General features: G+C 40.4%; 1 protein-coding gene across 3 annotated transcripts in view; it reads left to right on the top strand.

Moving 5' to 3' along the window:
• CNTNAP5 (contactin associated protein family member 5) overlaps positions 1-22,890 on the top strand; it is a gene marked incomplete at its 5' end in the record, with an annotated part of 726,412 nt that overhangs the window by 152,606 nt on the left and 550,916 nt on the right. For all 3 annotated transcript variants that reach the window (XM_081142435.1, XM_081142434.1, XM_081142436.1), the window contains one exon: positions 8,193-8,297. In XM_081142435.1, the coding sequence (XP_080998561.1) occupies positions 8,193-8,297 (105 nt within the window). The remainder of the gene's footprint in view (positions 1-8,192; positions 8,298-22,890) is intronic.

The following is a 22,890-nucleotide window of genomic DNA, read 5'->3' as shown; positions in this document are numbered from 1 at the left end:
TCCAATGAGCAGATTAATGACACCCAGAGATTGTAGTGTTTCCTTTCTGAACTTTACACCTAGACCTATGAAAGAGGAAGTGGATTTATGGATGCATGTGGACTGACTGAGCTGCACTTTAAGAGCACAGCTTTTTGAGTGATCAGGGTTTTCTGTGTAATTTAGCTCCACTCAATGCAGGGCCATGGTTAGCTGTTGGAAGTTCAGCTCCAGTGTGTTAAAAAGAATAAATAGATACCTGCTGAGGAAGACAAGGCTCTGGAAAAGATTCTCAACTCAGATGAGCACTGAGATGACAGAAGCTATTTTTACAATTATTCACTTGTCTCCTTTCCTACATTTCAATATTCCATTCATAATTATTTAAGCAATATGCTTTTTTAAAATTTATCTTTATTGTTGAAAGTATTACAGATGCCCCCTTTTTCCCCCCATTGATCCCTTCCACCTGGCATCAGCCCCCAGCCCCAGGCCTTCACCACAATGTCTGTGTCCATGGGCTATGCATATATGCATATAAGGTCTTTGGTTAATCTCTCCCCTTCCCTTCCCTTTCCTCTGAGATTCTTCAGTCTGTTTCATGCTTCTATGTTTCTGAATCTATTTTGTTTGATAGTGACAGTTTATTTTGTTCAGTAGATTCCACATATGAGTGAGATCATGTGACACTTGTCTTTCTCTGACTGGTTTATTTCACTTAGCATAATACTCTCCAGGAATTTCTTAAAGTAAAAGAATCATCTCTACTTTTAACTTTCAAAAACTTTATCTTATTTCATATTTTCCAAATCTTAACATTCTATACATCCATTTCTTTCATTTATTTAGCTTTGCTCAAAAAACAAGTAAATCCTAAAACTGACTTAACATTGTGCTTTTTAATTATGTTGATGGATGGGGATGGGAAGAGGGACACCAGGGTGCATAAAAGAAATGTTAAATTTAGCGAAAATTTTTAAATAGGTAAAATTTTATTTTTTCAAACATTTAATTTTTTCTTATCAGTTTCTTCTAACACCATCCAAAGTAACTTAGCCACCACTCTCACCTGCTCATATTCCAGAAATTTCAAATTATCTTTATTTATTGACTCTTACCTTTTCTACCATGAAAAATTTCTTGTCTTCTAGCTAATCCAGTTAAGCTATGAAGGCATGTTCATAATCCTAAAGGTTTAGTAGCTTTAGCATATTTGTGTTCAGACACTGTCTGAGTGGTTTTTTTTCTGGGGGTGAGCATGCTCCTCGCCTCTGATTGAAGTTGATTCTAACAACAGGCCCCTTATTTCTGACCTCTGCTTGTTGGACCTCACTCTGACTGACAAGCCTGTTATCCTATCAATGACACCCTGGCCTTAAGCTCTGCTTGGATGTGTTGTATGCTAATAAGTCACATTGTTCTTTTAGCTTCATGATGGCACCTCTGGAAGTCTAATGTAGGGCTGACATCCCTAGTAAGTTTTGGGGAAAGAAACATCTGAAAAGCAGGGGGTTAGAAAGGACGGTCTAATGAGAGTAAAGCTCAGTGGTAAACTGAAGGCATATGATATTAGGAAAGCCTGAACTAAGATCAGGTAGTGAGGGTGAAAAAAAGTAAGTGTAAATCTGAGAGACGGTTCTAAACAACACTCCAAGGTAGGACTTATATCTTTTACCCTTTAATTTGAAAAAAATATTTATTGAACATACACATAGTCCTAGATACTAACTACAATAGTAAAAAAATCCTTAATCAACATGATGATTTATATTCCCCAGATAATTAGCACATTGTATACTTCACTTAAAAGAAGTTTAAGAAACATTCATTAAATTAGATTGTCATTGATGAATTAGATTTAAATAGAAAAATAAATAAATATTTCTAGCCTGAGAATTTTTAAAAAAGTATCACCAGAGGCAGGATGGGGAGACAGGCTGTGGGATGGGGTGGTTAATCTGAGAGAAAAGTAATTTAGGAGTGTGTTTGGAACCATTGAGTCTGGGCTTTTTTTGTGTCACATCCATGGTCAGGTGTTCTTGAAAATCAAAGAAAGAAAGAACTAAACTCACAATGGTAGTCAAACAGGAGACTGACCCTGCCATCATTCCAGGGATTTGAAGCAGATTTTCAGACAGAAGATGTACAAATAGTTACAGGGACTTTGGTTAAAAGCCCTGTGTAGACACTGACTGGAGTGTAAAGTGGAAAAGGAACTTTTATTTTCCTGCTCTATATAATACAGGTGATGGGCTCCCCCTGCCCTGCTGCAGTGACCGCTGAGAGCTAGACAGGGCTCTGCACCACTACTGGACTTATCCGGTCCAATTATGATGCCACTAGAAGCACAGGGCATTTCTGCCACATCAAATCTTTCCTAAAATCTCACATAAGATTGTTTAAAAGGCCTGGAAATAATCCCACAGCCCTAATCCTTAGGCAGAACCAACTCAGCTTTTGGGTGCTGCACCCCCTCTGTCCATCCCCTGTCACTGGGTGGAGGGCATTGGGGGGCGGGGTGTCCATCTCCACTATGTTTGAGAAATTTGCCACAATTGCTTCCATTATCTTTAAAACCTGATAGAAGTCCTGACACCTAGAATGTGCTCAGTTAAAGACTGTTGGCTGAATAAATGAACAATAACCCCTGGCATGTCCAACTGAGGTATCTGAAACACAGATGAAGGGAGAAGGAGCTGGGACCCCTGCACCCCAAGTCACAGGGTTTTTATTCACAACTGTTCATAAACATAAAGTGCTTTTAAAAATATCTGGGTTAACTTTACCCCAAAGTCGACACTAGGCTTCTAGAGCTCAGAGGTTGCATCTGTGACTTTAATTCCACTTAATAAAAGCCTAGTGTGCCGCCTGAATTTGGAGATGACCTCGGGATTGAGAAGATATAACCTTCTTTTCATGTCTCATTGAGAGAGCCGTATTTCTTACTCTGCTCAAGAGAATGTAATTTATCTTTTAGGATTTCATGGTGGAAAACGGGGACAGGGTCATATTCAAGAGTCATATTAAAGCATTTGTTTTTGTAGTTTGCTAAGTGAAATTATAAGTAACACGAGGAAAAAAAATAAGTGAAGCTAAAAGTATGAGTTGTCACTTCTAACACCATTGCAGGCACTACACAAAATGCGTGTTTTATGTCCTTTGTGAAAAGTGGACCATTACACTTGCAATGCTAAGAGTAACTTTATTTCTCCTATAAATACAAGTCAGTCTTTTAGGCTCTAAATCCCCATATACAGATAATCTATTGTGGCAATGAAGACCATGCTTGCAATTTAACTTCAGGACCATGTGTAGATCTACTAGTATTTTAATAATAATTAAAAAAATAGATGTTGGCAACAAAAATGTTACTTTAAGTATAATCATTTTAAAGAGTCAATGATAATTTTTAAGAAGCTGTGTAAATATCTTATTTACTCAGAATTTTTTTTGTGCTTTAATTTTTAATTAATGTGATAGAAGGCCTTAGTATTTAACTGTACATTAGAGGAGAACAAATTATTCCTAGTTATTTAGATTGAAAATATCAAATATCATGCTTGATTTGAATATCCATATAAATATTAGGAAGAAAACAATAAGTTACTTTTCTTTTTCTCTTTTTACTTTTTTTTTTTTAAAAACATATCTTTATTGATTTCAGAGAGAGGAAAGGAGGGGGAGAGAGGAAGATAGAAACATCAATGATGAGAGAGTCATTGATGCAGCCCGCAACCTGGGCATGTGCCCTGACCAGGAATCGAACCCCGATCTCCTGGATCCTAAGTCGATGCTCAACCACTGAGCCATGCCCAGCTGGGCTACTTTTTTTCCTTTCTTCCTTCCTTTAGTTATTTGTATTTGTTTGTTTGGTCAGTTGGGTTTTTGGTGGGTAAGAGAGAGTTAAAAGAAGAGATCAGCAAAGCAAGAAAAATAGAGAAGAATTTCAAATTCTTTTGAAAACTATACACTGTTTTGTTATCCCCAAAAGAAGACTCTATCTTTCTTTTGCAGAAAAAAATAGTCAAACCGTTAAAACAAACCTTGTGAAGAAGGCCTAACTAATGGCTACCAAGCTTATGCACAGGCGGCAGGCAGCTCTGACCCAGTGGTCACCACCTGGAGGGAGGAAACCAGAATTTTGGTCCATGCTAGTCCACTAATCAACTGGATAATCCTGGGCAGTCCTTCCATCTCTCTAAACTCTGAGATTCTCATTCGCAATGTGAAGGGCTTGAATTCCACAATTTCAGAGGTTCCTTCTCGTAATTTTTTTAAATTATTATTCATTAATGGATAGCTGACATATTAGTTTCAGGTATACAACATTGTAATTTGACATTTGTATCCATTACTCTGTGCTCATCACATTAAGTCTAGTACCATCTGCTGGTATCCTCTTAGTCTATGAACCTAAGGCTAAGTCATTTTCAAATAGGACTGGGCTTGTCCAAAAGCTACAGAATGGGAGTAGATGAGGTGCTTCCATCACACCCAAAGGCCTGGATCTTTATCGGCCTGGGGGCAGGTGGGGCAGGAGGTGGCCTTTGTTATCAAGGAAACCAGCAAAGATGGCAGGAAAGTTGTGAATTGGGTTAGCATTCTTTAAATAGCCTTGTAACTTCATCTGCTTTTGCAACAAATCTTTTAGAAAAAAGGTCCATGAATGGGCTTTTTAAAAGCATAGTTTGAAAATATTCTCCTATGCTAATGCATTATGTATTTGTGAAGTGTGGTTCATTTTTGGAAAATGATCCTTGGGAAAATCGTTATGGTCTGTCTCAGGTTATGCGTTGAATTGGAAACCGAAGTTTTAGTCCCTAGGTATTTTTTTCCTGAACTTCAATCATCTCTCTCCCTACCCAAATTTCCTCACCCTTTCCCTCCCCTCACATAAATACAGATAAACATCCAGGCACACTTTTAGAGGAACTGACTGATGAACTTAGCTTTGTGCAGACACACTGTCAGAGGCTGAGGTGGGAGTGGAGACTAAAATGTGATGACAACCTGGAATTGATTATTTAAAGCCTGCAGGTGGAGCAGATGGGGCTTTGATTCCCTACTTCCCAGCCATGTGTTTGGTGTGATGTTGGCCCAGGCTCCCCAGGGCTGCCAATCACGGAGGGGGAAGTGGTAGCTTTCGATTGCAGCAGATATTACAGACGGTCATACGCTGCCTCCTGTTCTCATTCTGTGCTTTTTTCTTAAAGGGGGGCGGAGGGGTCCTATCTGTTCTCTTTCCACTGTAAAATGATTCTATGGCCGCGTGCGGGAGAGACGACTCCCTGCAAGAATGGAGATAATGCTTGGTGCATTTGAGTGTTACCTGGAGTCACCAAGACAACGGAATAATCAGCCTAGAAGGGGAATCTTCTACTTCGGGCCCTCCTGAGGCTTTCCACTACCCACACTGTCCCATCATGAATTAAGAACAAAGTGAAAACAACAAACAAATCATCGTTCTCATTTAAGCTAGCCCATCTCTTTTCTGCTTTAAGAATAAGATGTCTAAAAATAATGGGCACTTTTGGATTTAGAATGGTGATATGGACACTTTATTAATTCCCAATGACTATGGGTAATTTAATTAGAGGGCTGGCCTATTCTCAGTTTAGGTGACATCAAGTGTGTGTAAGTGACGTGGAGTTGACAGAGGGAACTGCCTGTTGGCTGGAACCAGGAGATCTTTCTCCTGATCTGAAATTTTCCCACTCTTATCAATTTTAGGGATAAGAGAGTGAATTATCGGACCTGGTCTCCGACAGCCACTGCTCCGATGCACGGGGCCCATGAGGAAAGGTGTCCTGAGGGACCTGCTCTGGATCCTTCCCTTAGCACAGGTTGTTTCAAAGGGTTTACTGGCTTCCGAAGGGGAAATATTGATGCCACAAACTTAGATCTGGGTAAGGGTGTTTCAGAGGAAGAAATGGGCAGTGGGCAGTGGCAGCTGGTGTTGGAAACTGCCCCCGTGGCAGCGCCTTGAGAATGAGGGGGCTGCACAGGGCTAGAGGAGGCAGAGAGAGCTGGGTGTCTGGATAGTGAGGTGCCTGTTTCACCGGCTTGGGCTTGGATGTGACTTTGTTGAAACTCTCCTAAACTTTCTCATCAGTTTATTTACTTCTTTACATCTCTATATTTCTCAATAGTCTAGGAACTTCTTGAGTTATGACACTTCATTTTACTCAAATCTATTCTCAATCCCTAACCAAGGTCAAACATAAAGTAAGCTCTTATAAGTGCTTGTTGGACTGAATTACATTGAAATGATTGGATCACTTCTAGTTCTACTTAGGGGAAAATAGGGTAAGGATCATAATACTAAAAAATGTTAACAGTGACACATAAGAGATGCTAAGAACGTAATGAAAAAGCTAGAGCAGTTTTATACATGTTATATGCTTAAAGAAACATAGAAATGCTATAATAAATATGATGTTTTACCTTCAAAAGGTCTTGAGTTTGCTTGTGGGAGTGTTGTGAAGGGTTGTCAGTTATGGGCAGGTGGTGGGAGCGGTGCTAGTTGAAGTCAGAGGGTAACTGTGGCTACACATGGGAATGGGACACTTCATGGTGTCTGTCATGTGTGCTGGTGTGCGCGTGTGCATGGAACTTTCCTGGGGCTCAGTTCCAATTCTCTGCATTCACGTACTGTTTTCTGATGGCAAAACAGGTGTACGCAAATACAAGATTTGCATTATGTTTAAGTTGTTTCCCAATGTATAAATAGTGTAAAAGATTTGCTTCTCCAAACAAGTGCCTTGGGGTGGGGGGGTGGGGGGGTGCCTTCCCTCAGCTGCCTTTAGGCCCAGAGAGAAGTGCCCGGCTTCCCTCTCTGTTCAGGAACGGCCCTGTCTGCTGAGGCCCTTGTTGTGGTTCCCCCCTCTCTCCTTGGTGAGGATCTGGCTCTGTCTTGTGTTTGTCAAAGACCTCAAAATATTTTTCAAATATTTGTGTTGGGGAAAAACTCCAAATATTCTTTGCCAGTTGATTTTTTAAACACATTTAACAAACAGACAAATTAATCCTTATGTTTCTCACTAATTTTCCTGCAATTAGATGAAATACCACTCCCTCAGAATTTTCTGGACAATCAGCCTCATAATGCTATGTGCCTTTTATTTAAAAATGTCAAATCAATTCTTTATGAGAGCCTTTAATGCCATGAAATTTACCTTTAAACTGAATAACACATTTCGAATTTGTTTTGACTAAAGTATGTCTAGATTTCAGGAAGGAAGTTTGCAATGTCCTGAAAGATCTATTGTAAACAAAATGAAAAAATAAAATAGGAGAGGAGTGTTTGCACTGTTATGTGAGTGCCTTTCTTCCTTCACTCACCATATCATTCTTTCAGTAAGACTTTATGAAAAGCCTATGTGTACCAGATATTTTGCTAAGGCTCCACAAAGAGCAAGCCACTTGTTGGAAGATATGCACAAGTGGATAAAAAACTACTTAACTTTAGATGACCAGTATGCTATGTAGAGCAGGATTCTCTACATGAGTGGGTGGTCAGGGCATAAGAGTCAATCTGGCAGAACACAGCTGTGTTGTCAAGAACACACCTTCCCATTGTGGCTGCATCAAAGATACTGTAGAAAGCATACTTACCAAAATTAGAGGAGGCTGGAAGGGTGCTTACTGAAATGGATATCACATTAAAGATTGTATAGGACCAGGACCATTCTCTATTACTTTGTGCAACAGAAATAAATTATTAAAACTAGAAACTCAATTTTCAAAGACTTTCACACAACTGGGAGTGAGATATTCTTAATTATTCTGTCCCTCTAGATACAATTATTACAAGGAGCTTTAGGGCCTGAATATCGAGAATAGCTCAACAATGTTTCTCCCTTTAATATTCTTCCTTCTTATGGAATAAGCTCAATAGCTGCAACTTGAGGCTTTGCTCAAGCAGTGATTCAAGGAATGGGTGGAGAGTTTGGCTTTTCAGTGAGGCAAATCTGGGTGAGCATTCTGGCCACGCTATTTTCTAGCCTTGTGATCTTGGACAAAATAACATCTCTGAACTTCAGTTTCCCCGCCTGTTAAGGAAATGCATGAATGTTCCTCAAGGTTGTTGTGAGGAGAAGGTGAAATAGCACATGGAAACAAGGAGTGTTGGCCTTGTTCAGAGCAGGTGTTAGTAAGTGATGAGCAATGCCATCTCGCTAATAGCAGTTGCTCTTTCTCTCCTGTTGTTTCAGACAACTGTGATGACCCACTAGCTTCCCTGCTTTCTCCAATGGCATTTTCCAGTTCCTCAGACCTCACTGGAACGCACAGCCCAGCTCAGCTCAACCGGAGAGTTGGTGAGTAGGGTGACTGAATTTCTAAAGCACAGTGCTCAGCAAGCATGCCCTGGGTACATGGAGGAAAGCACACCTCCATGCAGAGATCCTGGACAAGAGCAGTGCTCAGCGGGAGAGGGGCCACAGTGGGATGAAGCACGTCTCCCAGCACAAAATGGATATTCCAGTTATGCTGATTCTTGTTCCCCCAACCCACATATTCCTCCTTGATTATCATGAGAGGCCTTTGAGAAAGTATTAAAAAACCTTGCTTTATTTTTAATGTTTCCATGTGTGTTACACAAATAGCTACCAAAATATATTATTATTACTATAGCATGCTTATAATAAATATGAATGAAATCAACCAAGACTTTCTTATGATTAGTTTAATTTTTACAATAAAAATAATGTTGTTTTTTAAAAAATGTTAAATGCTATTGAGTAAAAGTAAGAATATATATATACACACACACACACATATATATGTGTACACACACACACACACACACACACACACACACACATATATATATATATAAAATCCTACCAGCTAGAGATACCCACAGTTAAATGTTGAGTGTGTACCTACAATGTGTGACAAAAATAAGAGCAGACACCCCTTAACTAGTCTCTTATGTGAAATTTCTTTTAAAAATATGATGTTAAATGTAAAATACACATATTTTAAATCAGATTTTGATATTGGCTTTTACTTTTACATATATATATAATTATATAGTTGATTTTTTAAATTTTTAATTTTTTAATATTTCACATTTGTATATCTAAGGAATGTAATAAACTCATTGCTGTGTTGAGAAATAATTTTGTATGCAATTTCAGTAGGTGCACTGATCTATTAGAAGTTATACTAATTACTCTTAGCTATATTTTGACATGATAAATGAGGCTGATCACATTAGTAAGTTTTCCAATGTTGAACTATCTTTGCATTCTGGTATAATTTCTAATTGGTTATTCCATTATTGACATTGCTTTTGTAGAGTGCAGAATGATTTAAAATGCTAACATTTTAATTGATAACTTAGAATCTTTATCAATTGTGATATTGATTTGCATTTTTTAATTTTTATATTTGTTGTTTGTTTCATACCATGTTTCATAGGTTTTTTATTTAATGGGATCAATAATTTAGAAGTTAGCAAGTTTATGGCTTTGTTGAGGCAGGAATTTAAGAATATTATTTTAAAGAAAAAAGACTGGCCAATTATAGACCCAGCAGAAAAGTATTAATAATGATCTTTTCCTAACACTGTCTTTTGCTGAATACTCTGTACAAAACCCTTATAAGGTGTTTTATCTGTGTTAAGGCACACAGTCTTCACAAAGATACAATAAGTAAACATTATTACCTTTTACCTTCAGGCAGAGTTCTTGATCTCAGAGAAATTTCATAACTTGCCTAAAATCAGAGTTAAGAGAGGGAAATGCTTGGATTCAAATCTTAATTATCTACATAAGAGGTTTTGCTCCTTACAACCACATCAGCAAACTAATTCACTAACTCATGTAAAAATAAGTAAAATAAAAAATGAAGAGGCCTGGAAACTATCGGCCAGGGTTCCAGTGCTGGCTGCATGTTCCTTCCTGCTCCCCACCTCAGGTCTCAATCTGTAAAGTGGACCAATGGGTCCTGCCTTGCAGCATTATGTATAGAATGAGACCAGACTTGCGTTTAGAAAAAGTTCCATCTCTGCAGGGTCAAGAATTTCTCTGGAACAGGGAATTCCACTTGTCATTTCAGGAAAAACCACTGGTTGGCAGATTTTTTAAAAACGTTTTATTTATTGATTGATTTGAGAGAGAGAGGGAGAGAGAAAATGAGAGAAAGAGAGAGAGATATGTCATTCCACTTATTTATGCATTCATTGGTTGATTCTTGTATGTACACTGACCAGGGATTGAACCCATAACCTTGGTGTACTTTAACCAACTGAGCACCCCGGCCAGGGCTCATGTTGGTAGATTTTGATGCCATCTCCAACAGGGCATCTAGAGCCAGAATTTGTCTCATCCCACCCAAATGTGTAGTGTTAGAACATTATCACCGCCTTGTAGTTCCTCAGCAGGTTCTGGGGAATCTGCGAGCCTGATCATAGCCCAGCTCCTCCCATAATAAACAAATATTAACAGGCACAAGTGTCTCTGATCCAGTTTATTACAATTGTCCTGATGACAGGAGAGTCTGGGGGCCTGAGCCCAAGGTCGTCACAGTGTATGCAGAGCTTCTCTTTCTTCTCCCAACCAGAGTCTAAACTAGGAAGGCCCTGCAGGAGACACAGTCATAGAGTTTGGATGCATTGGCCTACAGCTCATGTCTTAGCATAGCTCCCAGGAATGACAGCCTCCCCTCCATTCACCAAGCCCAGGCATGGCTCTCAGTAAGAAATAAGCACAGACCCTAGGAGATATCAGATAACAATTTCTCATCCAAGCCTCGTGCGTTTGAGTCACTCAGACAGCTTCACCAGTGGCAGTGCCTGAGCCCATCTCCCAGCTATTCTGAATTAATTGTCTGGAATGGGACCCAAACACAGATACAGGTAAAGTAAATAAATACAAGCTTTCCAGATGATTTAAAAATGCAACAAGTCTTGCAAACCACTAGATCGAATGCATTTATGAATAACAAATCCTTCTATAAATATTTATTGAGCACTTGTTATGTGTCAGACACTGTGCTAGAACAGGACCCATAGTTGAAAAAAACAGGAGCAAATCCTATGCACCAATGGTGTTTTTTGCAGAACTAAAACAAATAATCCAAAAATTTATGTGGAACCACAAAAGGCACAGAATAGCCACAGCAGTCTTGAGAAAGAAGAACAAAGTTGGAGGAACCACCCTAACTGTAAAACAGTATACTACAAGGCTAAAATAATCAAAACAGCAAGTTTCTAGCCCAAAATCAGTCACAGAAATCAGTGGAATAGAATAGAGAGCCCAGATATAAACCCATGTCTATATGGTCAATTAATACTGGGGTGGCAAACGTAGTTTTACAGTTGTTAGTATGCAAAACACAGTTTATTCTTGTATTATTATTTATTAATTATTGTATTATTTATTTGTATTACAACTGTAAACCTACTTTTGCCCAGCCCTGTATATGACAAAGGAGGGAAGAACATACAATGGGTAAAGATAATCTATTCAATAAATGGTGTTGAGAAAATTGGACAGTATGTGCAAATAAATAAAGCTAGAACACCTTCTTACAACATATACAAGAATAAACTCAGAATGGATTAAAGACTTAAATGTAAGACTCAAAATCCTAAAACTCTTAAAAGAAAACATAGGCAGTAAAATCTCTCATATTTCTCTCTTAACAGTATTTTTTTCTAATATATATTGTCTGGCAAGGGAAACAAAAGGAAAAAATAAACAAATGGGATTACATCAAATTAAAAAGTTTTACACAGCAAAAGGAAACATCAATAAAACAAAAAGACAACCTACTAAATGGAAGAAAATATTGGCCAATAATATATTCGATAAGGGGTTAATATCCAAACTTTATCAAGAACTCATGCAACTCAATACCAAAAAGAAAAAATAAAATTAAAAAATGGGCAGAGGACAGAGAACCTGAATAGACACTTACCCAAAGAGTACATACAGCTGGCCCAAAAATGTATGAAAATATTACTAATCATCAGGGAAATGTAAATTAAAGCCACAATCAGATATAATGGAAGGTCCTCCAAAATTAAAAATTAAAAGGCCTATGGCCCAGAAATTTCACCTCTGGGTATATATTCGGAGAAATATGTACTAATTTGGAAGGACATATGTACCCTTATGTTTATTGCAGTGTTATTTACAATAGCCAAGATCTGGAAGAAACTCAAGTGCCATCAATAGACAAGTGGTTAAAAAAGTAGTTGTGCATGTATAAAATGAAATATTACTTAGCCATAAAAAAGAATGGAATCTTACCATTTACAACAGCATGAATGAAGCTAGAGGGTATTATGCTAAGTGAAATAAGTCAGGGGAAAAAGACCAATACCATATGATTTCACTTATATGTGGAATCTAAAGATAAACAAACAAACAAACCAGCATAACAGAAACAGACTCATAGATACAGTCTGTTAGAGTAGATTGAAGTTTGCCAGAGGGGAGGGAGCTTGGGGGGCTGGGTGAAAGAGGTGAAGGGATTAGGAAGTACAGATTAGTAGTTACAAAATGACCACAGGAATGTAAGGTAAAGCATAAGAAATATAGTCGATGAAATTGTAATAACAATGTATGGTGCCCGGGGGGTACTTCAAATATCAGGGGAACACTTTGCAAAGTATGTGATTGCCTGACCACTATGCTGTACAGCTGAAACTAATACAGAATAATACTGATGTAAACTGAAATTAAAAAATAAGGTGAAAAAATCATTTACATGTATAATGTAAATTACTATGCAATTAATAACTAACTTAGTAGTAGTAATATTGACCTTAGTATTTTGTTATATACATAAATATAAATGATGTGCATGTGTATATATACATACAGTAGGTTATATAGAGTAAGTTAAATATATATATATATATATATATGTGGTTAGATATATACAGAGTCAGAATTCTATATAGAAAAAGGTGCATATATACAGGGTTGAAAATTCATATACATCCATATGTAATAGAATGTGTATATGCATAAATATATGTATATATGTATATATGAATGCATATAATAATATATATACTTATGCACACATAATACATATATAGAATATATGCATATATAGTATATATTATAATAAAATAATTATGTAAATGTTATTAAGAACAGATTGATTCTAGGGGTTTTCTAAATATAAAAATCAGAAATTTAGGAAAAAATGAAAACTTTTTATTCATTTTTTCTCCTAAAAACAGACATGTTCTGTCTCCTCTGAAATGGCTGAGAGGTAATAGTAGTCCCATCTAATGAATATTCCTGTTCTACATGACTTCCTTGAAAACTTCCTCTTTATTTTAAAGACAAAAGACATGAAACATACCTCAAAGTGCAAACTATTACACATAGTTTGAAATCTAGGATACTCTCAGACATATGGGGAGATTTAAAAGAACATCATGCTTTTGATTTGAATTCTCCATATAGTTTTTTAAACAAAATTCACAGTAGGTGCTAAAGAAACCCTACTCTGTGCTGTCACGGCCAGGTTTAGCTTTTCCCTGAATGGTTGGATGGTGTGCCCAGCTGCTTATACTTCTGTTATCAGCTTTTGCCTAGCAGCATACAACCAAATAATGCACTGCTGACCCCAAGAAAAAATATATTTATGGAGGGAACTAGAGAGTATTATGCTAAGTGGAATAAGCCAGTCAGAGAAAGACAATTATCACATGATCTCACTTATATGTGGAATATAATGAACAAAATAAACCAATGAACAAAATAGATCCAGAGACATAGAAGTGCAGAACAGACTAATGAATCTCAGAGGGAAGGTGGGGGTGGGTCAGTGATTGGGAAGAGATCAACCAAAGAACTTATATGAGTATATCCATAACTCATGGACACAGACAACAGTGGGGGGAAGGCCTAGAGGGAAGGGGTGAGAGGGCAGGTACAAGGTAGAAGGGGTCAATGGGGAAAAAAAGAGGACATGTGTAATACTGTCAACAATAACGATAAATTAACAAAACAAAAAAACACAAAAAAGAAAGGCTCCTGATGTCCAACTGGGCTCCAATTTGCAAACAGGGCCTAAGAGCCACTGATAACCAGGGGCCGCTCACACAAGCTGTGCTTCAGGGAGAAACCTGCCCTGAACCGCCCGCCTGCACAGCGTCCCTGCTGCCTGAGTCCGCCCTTCCAAAAGAGCTCCTGGAATCCTGTTTCAACCAATAAAAGTGAGGCTTTCCCCATACAATTGAAGTTGTACAGCTATATCCCCATTAGCATCTTCATTGACCAATCAGAGTGGCCCCACTCTGATGAATCACGACAGTGCTTTTGGGACCAAAGTAGAAGAATTTGGAGTCCTTATTTGCATGAGGAGAAACCAATAGGGGATTGGGGCTGGGGCTTCTCCCTCTGCAAGTCAGCTCCCTCTAGTTCCAGAAGTTCACTTTCCCTTTACAGTGAAGACTGTTTCCCAGCTGGAGTTGAAACATCAAAGAGCAGAGCTCTCTAAAGGAAGAGGGGTGTCACTGAAGAATGCCTGGGGGCCACCTCCCAGCCCTGCTCGCCTGTAGCCTTCCATAGCCGTGCTGAGTAAAATTGAGCTGTAACACTCTTGAGCTGTCTCACAATTGTGCTGTGCAGCCATGCTTATCACAATTGAGCTGTGTGCACTGAATAAAGTTTCCTTCCTCACAACACCCCAGGTTGGAGATCTCTGTTGGTATTGCATTGGCACAATGACTATTGGTTGATATTACTTAGCACTATGATAAGCCCACACTGTTCTAGGACCTTAAGATATATCATCTCCATCCTCACAACTACCCCCATGCAGATGTCATTGCTATCTGTGTCATAGGTAAAAAATGCCATTGCACAGAGAGGAAAATGACAAATATTAGAATAATAATTCTAGGTAGACATAAAGCTAGTTAATGTCTTACAAGATAATGAAATCTGGGGATTATATCTTTTCTATTGCACAAACGTAAGTTAACATGTAACTTCACAGTATTGACCAGTGAGAAGCACAACCAAATGACAAATACGTTCTTGTAGAGACTTAATAATCATTGAGTGAACTTGTTACAAATTGCCCAGGATAACATTGAAAGTTCACACAGTACCCTCTTTTCATTTCCAAGTTTTAGATAGTTTTCTCTTAATAATCCATTCATACATTCACCTAGTTTATGAATGCCTTCTCTCTGTCACCCAGCCTCTGCACACTTGTCAAGGAACATCCAGGTATCCCACCCAGGATGAATTGTAAAACCCTTGGCTTCCATAACACCAAGTCCCCTTGATTGAGCTGAGTGTGCTCAGCTCATCACTGCTGAGCTATTTCACAAAGATGAACTTCCCTGCAGGTCCTCTGACACCACTTAGAGTTAAAGTCTCTGAATCCCCTGGGAATCATAAGCAGGTTTCCCTCACCATCTGAAAGCAGAGTGGTCCTATGAAACCTTTCACAAGCCACAATGGTGTAAAGCAAAGAAGCAATTACCATTAATGGTGTAAAGCAAAATTCCTCTTGGAATTTATTTCCATTGTCAAGTACTCATGTAGCTCTTTTGTAAAATCAAAGTGGTATAATGCAAACTTTCAAAAAGCAAGGAGTACCTACAGGCCTTTGACACACTGTGAACGCGGGTGATTAAGGACGGCTTCACTGTCAGTGTGTGCTCACAGCTCAAGCACACACACCCTCTGACCTCTTCCCAGGAAGAAGTGTGCACAGCTGTTGAGTATGTCCTGTCAAAAGCAGGGATCAATCAGAAGTCGAAAAGAATATAGGAAGGGTGTGCTGATGGGCACCCTCAGAGCCTGAGTGGAGCAAGTCTAATAAGCTCTGTCGGGGACAAACTCATCTTTCTGAGAGAGAAAGCACTCATGCCAGCAGCCTCTGAGCTTAGGCACTGCTGTGGGCACAGGTCTGGGCAACCCACCCACAGAGGGTGTTGGATGGGAAGCCCCCGTAACAGCCTCTGCATGGCCGTCTCATCTAAGGAAGGGATTTGCCAAGTGGAATTTCTGTTCTCCCACCTCCACACACCTCTCAGCCCCCATCTCAACCACTCACAAAGAAATGAAAAGCAACAAAGAAAACTAATTACCTTTGGGAAAAAACTACAAAATAAATGAAACTGGATGTCAGATCGCCATTCACTTAGCTTGCCAAGTCCATCTATATAGCTGTGGCTTAGCAGGGATCTGACTTTGTCAAATGTGATTTGTTTTGTGGCAAGAAAGCTTTTGATCTGGGCATTAAAGTCAGCTGGGCTGCAAGAAGCACTTTCTGTCAGCAGGAAGCCGCGGGGCTGTGGGTTAGACCTGCTCAAAGTGAGGGGAAGGTTTTAAGTTACTTTATATGATTAAAAGCAAATAGGAAGAGTCATCTCTGGCCCCGGGAGAGGAGAGGTTTGTACTTTTCCCCCCATCTCCCTCAAATATAGTTTTGCAAACAGTTATATTTACCTTTTGTTCCTTGAAATGCTGATTATTCTTCTACACTCAATATATTTTGGAGGTGCCTGCTTGTGTAAGGTGAGAATTCGGTTGCCATGGAGAATTTGATTTTTTATGTCAAGGCATTTTGAGCTTTCTGGGCTCATGGGCTAGTGAGGAGGCTTAAGGCTCCCACCTCCCTCGAGTACAGCGTCCACACCTTTTCCTCCCTTGGCAGGGAGGTCACATGTAGCCAAGGACACAGGAAGGTCTGTCCTTGCTCCCCAGTCTGGCATATTCAGTCCCTGTGTGAAGAGTGTAGATTGGGACAGGGCGGGAATCAGGGTTCTCACAATTAGCATGATACCAGTTGTCTAGGGACTTGTTCCAGATACCTGGGTGACAGTCCTGAGGATCCAATATCACAGGCAGCACTCCAACACCCACTTGCAAAAAATAGAGCAAGTCTCCCATCTGGATTGATTGAGCCAGACATGATATGGATAGAATCTAATCTGTTTAAAAGGCAGGGAGGTGCACAGAAAGCTGTCACTGGATTCCCTCCTCTCCCCTTGAAAGGCCCTTTCCTGTTTTTCAGCACCTTTTCATGCACACTCTCCCTGACTCCCGGAAGCATGGACCCTGAGTGGGAACATGGGTGTCACCTGGGAGCTTGTTAGGTATGTAGAACTTGACCTTCATCCAAATCTGCTGGATCAGAACCTGAGTTTCAGCAGCTCCTGCATTTGCAAACTCAAATTTGAAATGCACAGTTCTAGAGCATCCCTGAATCTTCTGCCCCTTCGTTCTTACCCATATATCTCTTTTACTCTGGAATCTTGGGGGATGGAAGTGTTAACCTAAATATAAAAGGTCTTTCAAATTGAGAGGCAACAAGCATTGATTTGAGATGAAAAATAGCTATCAGTGAAGCACTGACTCAGGCAGAAACCCAAAGAGAGTTCCCTTAGGAGACTAAGGCAAAGGTTTTTCTGGGAAAGGGGGAACCACTGCATCAGTAGAAGGGAAGCCTTTCTGTTGGTGCAGAAAAGTGAAAATTGTGATGCCAATTCTAAATGTTTTTAATTTTTAGTCCACTAGTCATAATTGCTTTCTTATTGTGGGGAAAATGAAAACACTTAGGCTTTCTTGCCACCTTCTCTTGGCGAAGGCCCCAGTTATATAAACATGATATAGCACAGTCGTAAAAGACGTCATGCTAGTTAACTAATGTCTGACCCATCCTTGGCTGAGAGCCACTATTGTTGTGGCCCCTATAAAACTGCCCTGGGACTTTCAGAGGTGTGGTTTTGTCCCCAGGGTGTGGTTTGCCTCCCATGTATGCCCAGCTGGCCGCCATCAGGAAGAAGAGTGTGGATTTGTCTATCCTGTACATTCGGTTGGCTGCAACCGAATAAAGAAATGTCTCACCTTCCTTTGGCTCCACAATCTTTTGTGGGACTGTCTGGTTCTAGTGTGAACCTCCTAGGCTTTGATTGTCAGCATTACACTTATTATCTTTGCAAACAGCTCTTTGGGGCACAATGTTACTTTACGTGCAGTTTAAAGGTATTTTGCCATTTCAACATTCCAAAGGTTTGAGACCTAATACGTGCAAGGCAGTTCCTCTGGGATGGCAGCTCTGGCTCCATTTTAAAGTGGCTTCATTTTTATAACTGCTACAGAAGGAAAGCAAAGATGGATAAGTTATTATGAAGAAGGATCGGTGCTAGAAACTAGAAATTAAGCCCGATTTTTATCATTATGTTAATACTAAAATAGTTGGTGTTATTCACATTTTTAAAGATGAGAAAAAAGATTCAGGGAGGTTAAGTCACTGCCCTAAAGATACACAGCTAATTATCGGTAGGATTCGGATCTGAATTTAATTCTGTCTACTCCATATGAACAAATATCTTTATTCGTGTTGACCTGAGTATAAATGCTGTTGGCATCATCGCCACCCTTTCAGGTAATAGTCACCCCTCTCAGGCAATAGCCACCCCTTTCATTTCTAGCATTGCCAGTGTTTTAACAGCAAAGGCTGGACTTTCAGGTATCAAAGGAGAAAGAAAGACGCGCCTTCCATGCCTTTTCAGTGCTCCTAAAGTCACATTGTGGCCTAATATGCTTATGGGCAAAATTGTTCTTGACCTAGATATTTAAAAATGCCCTGGGCCTCTCTCTTACTAAGACAGCTATAGAGCATTGGGAGATGTACATGAGATATGTGTGAGAGAGATGCAGAATAGAATCTGTGATTGGACATGGGCCTTGAGATCCTGTCTCAAATGCGGTTAAGTCCAATGTGATGACCTTTTCTGTTCAGACAGAGTGATTGCAAAGCAAAATGATATTAGGATCATAGGAATACTTTTGCTCACTAAAAATATAATGCTTCAAAATTCTAAATACCCACATTTGGCCAACAAAAGTTATAGATAAGGCTTTGTAAGCCAATCCTTACATTTTTTCCTGATAGCCAGTCACTTCCTTTGACAGGCCAAGCTGACAATTTTTTCTATGTGGTGCTCTTCAGAATGCTTGCTCAGTGAATCACCATTGACATCGCTAATATTTTGCAGAGACAAGATCTTATTTGGAGATTGAGAGGTGTCCATATTTCTATTCCTTGAACAGTGTGGTGGTTATAAGGTCATTCACCTTGTAATAATTATTTGTTGGTGAGAATTTTTTGCCTATGTTTTATTTCACATTTAAAAAAAGAATTAGAAATAAACTTTTTAATGAGGACAAGCTGCAGAGCTGTGCATTGGGTTCAACAATGCCATCCTCAGTGTCATCTTCATTCTGGAGCTAGCATGGCCGCCCAGGATCTCTGCCAAATGCAATGTCCTGGGAAAGAAAGAGCTCTTGGCATTGGCCTCTTGAGGCTTCTTTTCAAGCCACCAATTGTGATTCCTCAGAACAACTGTAAGATGAACATCACCCAGGAATGTGTTAGAAAACGCAGATTGTCTGGGCTTACCTTAGACTACCTGAATCAGAAAGTCCAGTCAAATAACCCAGAAACCCCTGTTTGTCCAGGCTCCCCAAATAATTCTGATGCAGTACAGTGGGAGAACCCATGCTTAGAGCAATGGCACTTTCCTAGGACTCAGGGGTCAGGATCCGAGACCCAGACCACCCAGTTCCTCCACTCCCACATCAGCAGCAGTCCCCTCAGGTCCACTGAGCCATCACTTGGTCATGTGTCCCCCCTGGATGCCATCACCATCAAAGGGAGGAGGGGTTACTGCTGACCGGATATGGGGAGGAGGGTAACCAACCAGGCCGCTTCCTCTCTTCCTCAAGCTGTGCCTCCTGCCTTTTGTCTGGTCTCATTACACATCTTCCAGTCCAAAGAGTAACTTCTTGATGGAGGTTTGAACAGATACCAGGGTTTTCCTCATGGATAAAAATACATGGTGAAGCTTTTGGGGGTAAAACAATTAAATACGCTTCTCTTTAACCAGTTTGTGCCCATAGTCAAAAACCATATGAGCTGTCATATATTATCTTATGTGATCCTTGATAAAGTAGACTCTAACTATATAATTTTTTTAGAAGTAGAGAAATGACTGTAACAAAGTCACAGAGTAGAAAGTAAATCCCAGATGTAGACCAGGCTCCAGCTTTCCCACAGCATTGCCCCAGGAAAGCAGGACAGATGCAGGTGCTCAGCTGTGCTCACAAGAGGAAAGCTCTAAGTGGCAATACCACAGTGTGAGACTTGCAGTTTTATATGACTTCCAATTCACTTCTCCACTTTCCCTTCAGAGATCTTGGGAGAGTCTTTTTTATTTTCCTATATGACTAAAAATAGGAAGAGTGTCTTATCTTGCTGCTGAATCTCTTACACAGCTTTACTCGTGGATGGAATTCAATAATTATATATCCATTAAATCAGGAATAAATTACCCACTAAAATCCCCTGAGCCTGAGCAGCGGATGGGTAGAGTTAGACAGGATTGATTTGAGGAGTTAAAACAGAGTTATGCTTCCCCACTCTGAGAGGAGTTCTGGAGCGAGGTTAGGCATAGAAAGTCCTACAGGGCTGGGAATGTTCCCTGGCTGTGCTGTCTGACAGGCTCACTTCCAGCTACACATGGCTATTGAAATATGGCTACAGCTTCTAAGTTTATAAAAATGCCTTGGTGTTTTTATGCAAGGGGCATAAATTTGAGATGTCATCGTTGGGACTGAAGTCTCCATTTTTTTACACCCGCATGCACTCCTCATCACCTCCCTTGCTTCTTGTGTAACTTCTTCACTGTGTCAGGCGCAGCTGGATATTCTTTCTGATCCATGAGAACCTTAGCAACCCCACTCTCCACCAAGAAGATTCTTGTTGTAGGCCATCCCAACAGAACTATCGGAGCAATGAGCACCAGAACCCTTCAGCTCTCTTCTATAGACACAGAGACGCAGGGGTGTGTGGCCAAATCTGTGCACTGTCACAGGGCTCTTGGTGTCTATATCCCTGACTTCATTTTAGCACAAGGCCATCTTAGAGGCTAAGTCCGGATGGGACCTCTGTTCAAAATATCTGTGGGATTGTGATCTCTGGAGACAGGTTGTGAGGGAAGGATGTGGGGAAAGCTACCAAGAAATGTGGTCTCAGCTAAAGTCTACCTTCCTTCAGATTCCAGAAGAAAATTCTGGACCACAAGTTGCACCATAAATATTAGTCAGGCCTTGAGATGACTGGCTGAGGTAGGGACATCGAGAGTGGTAGCTTCCCAAGCAGGAAGGCTTCTGTTTGTCCCAGAGCAAACCCCTGGAGGAAGGGTGACGAGTTCTGTCAGCACCCACAGCTGGGGAATAAAGCCGCCCTCTAAAGAGGATCTGAGTGGAGCCTGAAGACATCTCCAACAGGACTACTTCCAACCCCAATAGCTCTCTCTTCCCTCACCTGCCCAAGGGTTTTCTCTCTGTGCTGCAAACACTGCCCTGCCCTCCAGCAGTCTTTAATCCCTGCCTAAGAGAGTTGTACAAAATCCCTAGCTGCCTGCTGCTCTGGTATAACCCTAAAGTGCATCCTACACTGTAGGATTATACTCACCGGTGGGAATGGCTGGCTAGGGGATGCACCTTGGATGGACTCTCTTTTATCCCAGTCTCATCTCCATGGCCTTCACCTCACTCCCTGGTGTCAATTCCCAAATTAACTACTTACACTCAAATTCGTGTCTCCTCGCTGACTTCTGGGAATCCCAACTCAGTCTCACCCAGAGAGCCCCTCCCCTTTCTTGTTCGGGAGTCAGCCTGTTAGGAACCTGGGTCTGACTCAGATCCACACCTTTCCCTTCCTTAAAGAAATTTCCCCTTTGAGCTCCTTGGTTCTTTCCTGCCACCTGGCCTCCTGCAGGGCCACTCCATGTTTTCCAATGGGTTTTTGCCTTTTCTGAAACTCACTGGCATTTGGTCACATTCCCATTCTCCTTTTCCTCAGGGACTGGTTAGTCCCTAAGTGTGCAGATAAAAGGGAGGGAGCCCCGATCAGGACCAGTATGCCATGCCCAGGTCCAATTGCACCTGCCTCGCAGCAGAAGGATGGTGCCCAGTGTGCCAGCCATCAGCCTTCCAGACTCAGGAGTTTTCGCCCGGCCACAGGGACTCTCACAAATGAACCAGTGTTCTGAGGAAGTGCAGGAAGCCCTCCTGAGCACTCCAAGCAGGCTTGTGCTGTTATCACTCTTTCCCGTCCTCTACAATGTTAAATATTTATGGGGAGCCTCTCATTAACATCACTAGGTAGTTTGTGCCTGAAACATTTCAAACCTTTGCTCACAGAAGCACTGGCTGTTTAATAATTAAAGATGCAGCTTGTAATTCAACTCAGCATCCCAGTCACTTGTGAGAGTGTCTTGTCACATTTAGGGCCTGTGTAAAACGGGAAGGCACAGGACTGGGAAACCTATTCCCTACAGTGTTCATTTCAGGGTTTTCAAAAGTGGCCAGGCTGTGTGCTTTGGACAGGTCAGGTATGAAAATGTTATGTGAGACTCTTAGCTTCTGCTGGTCTTGTACCAAATGGACTCTGGTTTTGAAAGATAGTTGTAAAATATTGCCTAGCGGAGACCTGCTAATTCATCTTGTGCCCATTTCCAGTGTGTGACATTAGTCAATTCTCATCTCCCTTCCTGAGTTAGAAGCAGAAATAAGTGTAGAAAGGGAATTTCTGCATTTTTGACCAGTTATTTTGTTTCATGCTTAGAGGCTTCCCTAGCATGTGAAGTTGGGAATGAGCACTGTGGTGCAGAGGGAGGAGCAGAGAACTGAGCATCAGAAACCTGGGTCTCATGTCTTTAAACTTTTCTTAGAATTCTCCATGTGAGCCATTTTCTGTTTGTTTAAGACACTGGTTCCTGATTAAAACTTCAGGCAGAGACAAGAGATTAGAACTGGGCTGGAAACTAGTCTCTCACCATATAACCTGGATGGGCTAGTTGGTTTCCTTGTGGCTGCTAGATTCTCTGGTGAATAGAAATTAAAA

The sequence above is a fragment of the Miniopterus schreibersii genome (genome assembly GCF_964146895.1).
Source record: "Miniopterus schreibersii genome assembly, chromosome: 7".
NCBI classification, from domain to species: Eukaryota; Metazoa; Chordata; class Mammalia; order Chiroptera; family Miniopteridae; genus Miniopterus; species Miniopterus schreibersii.
Note: the sequence above shows the minus strand (reverse complement) of the source record. Positions and strands in the feature narration are given on the sequence as shown.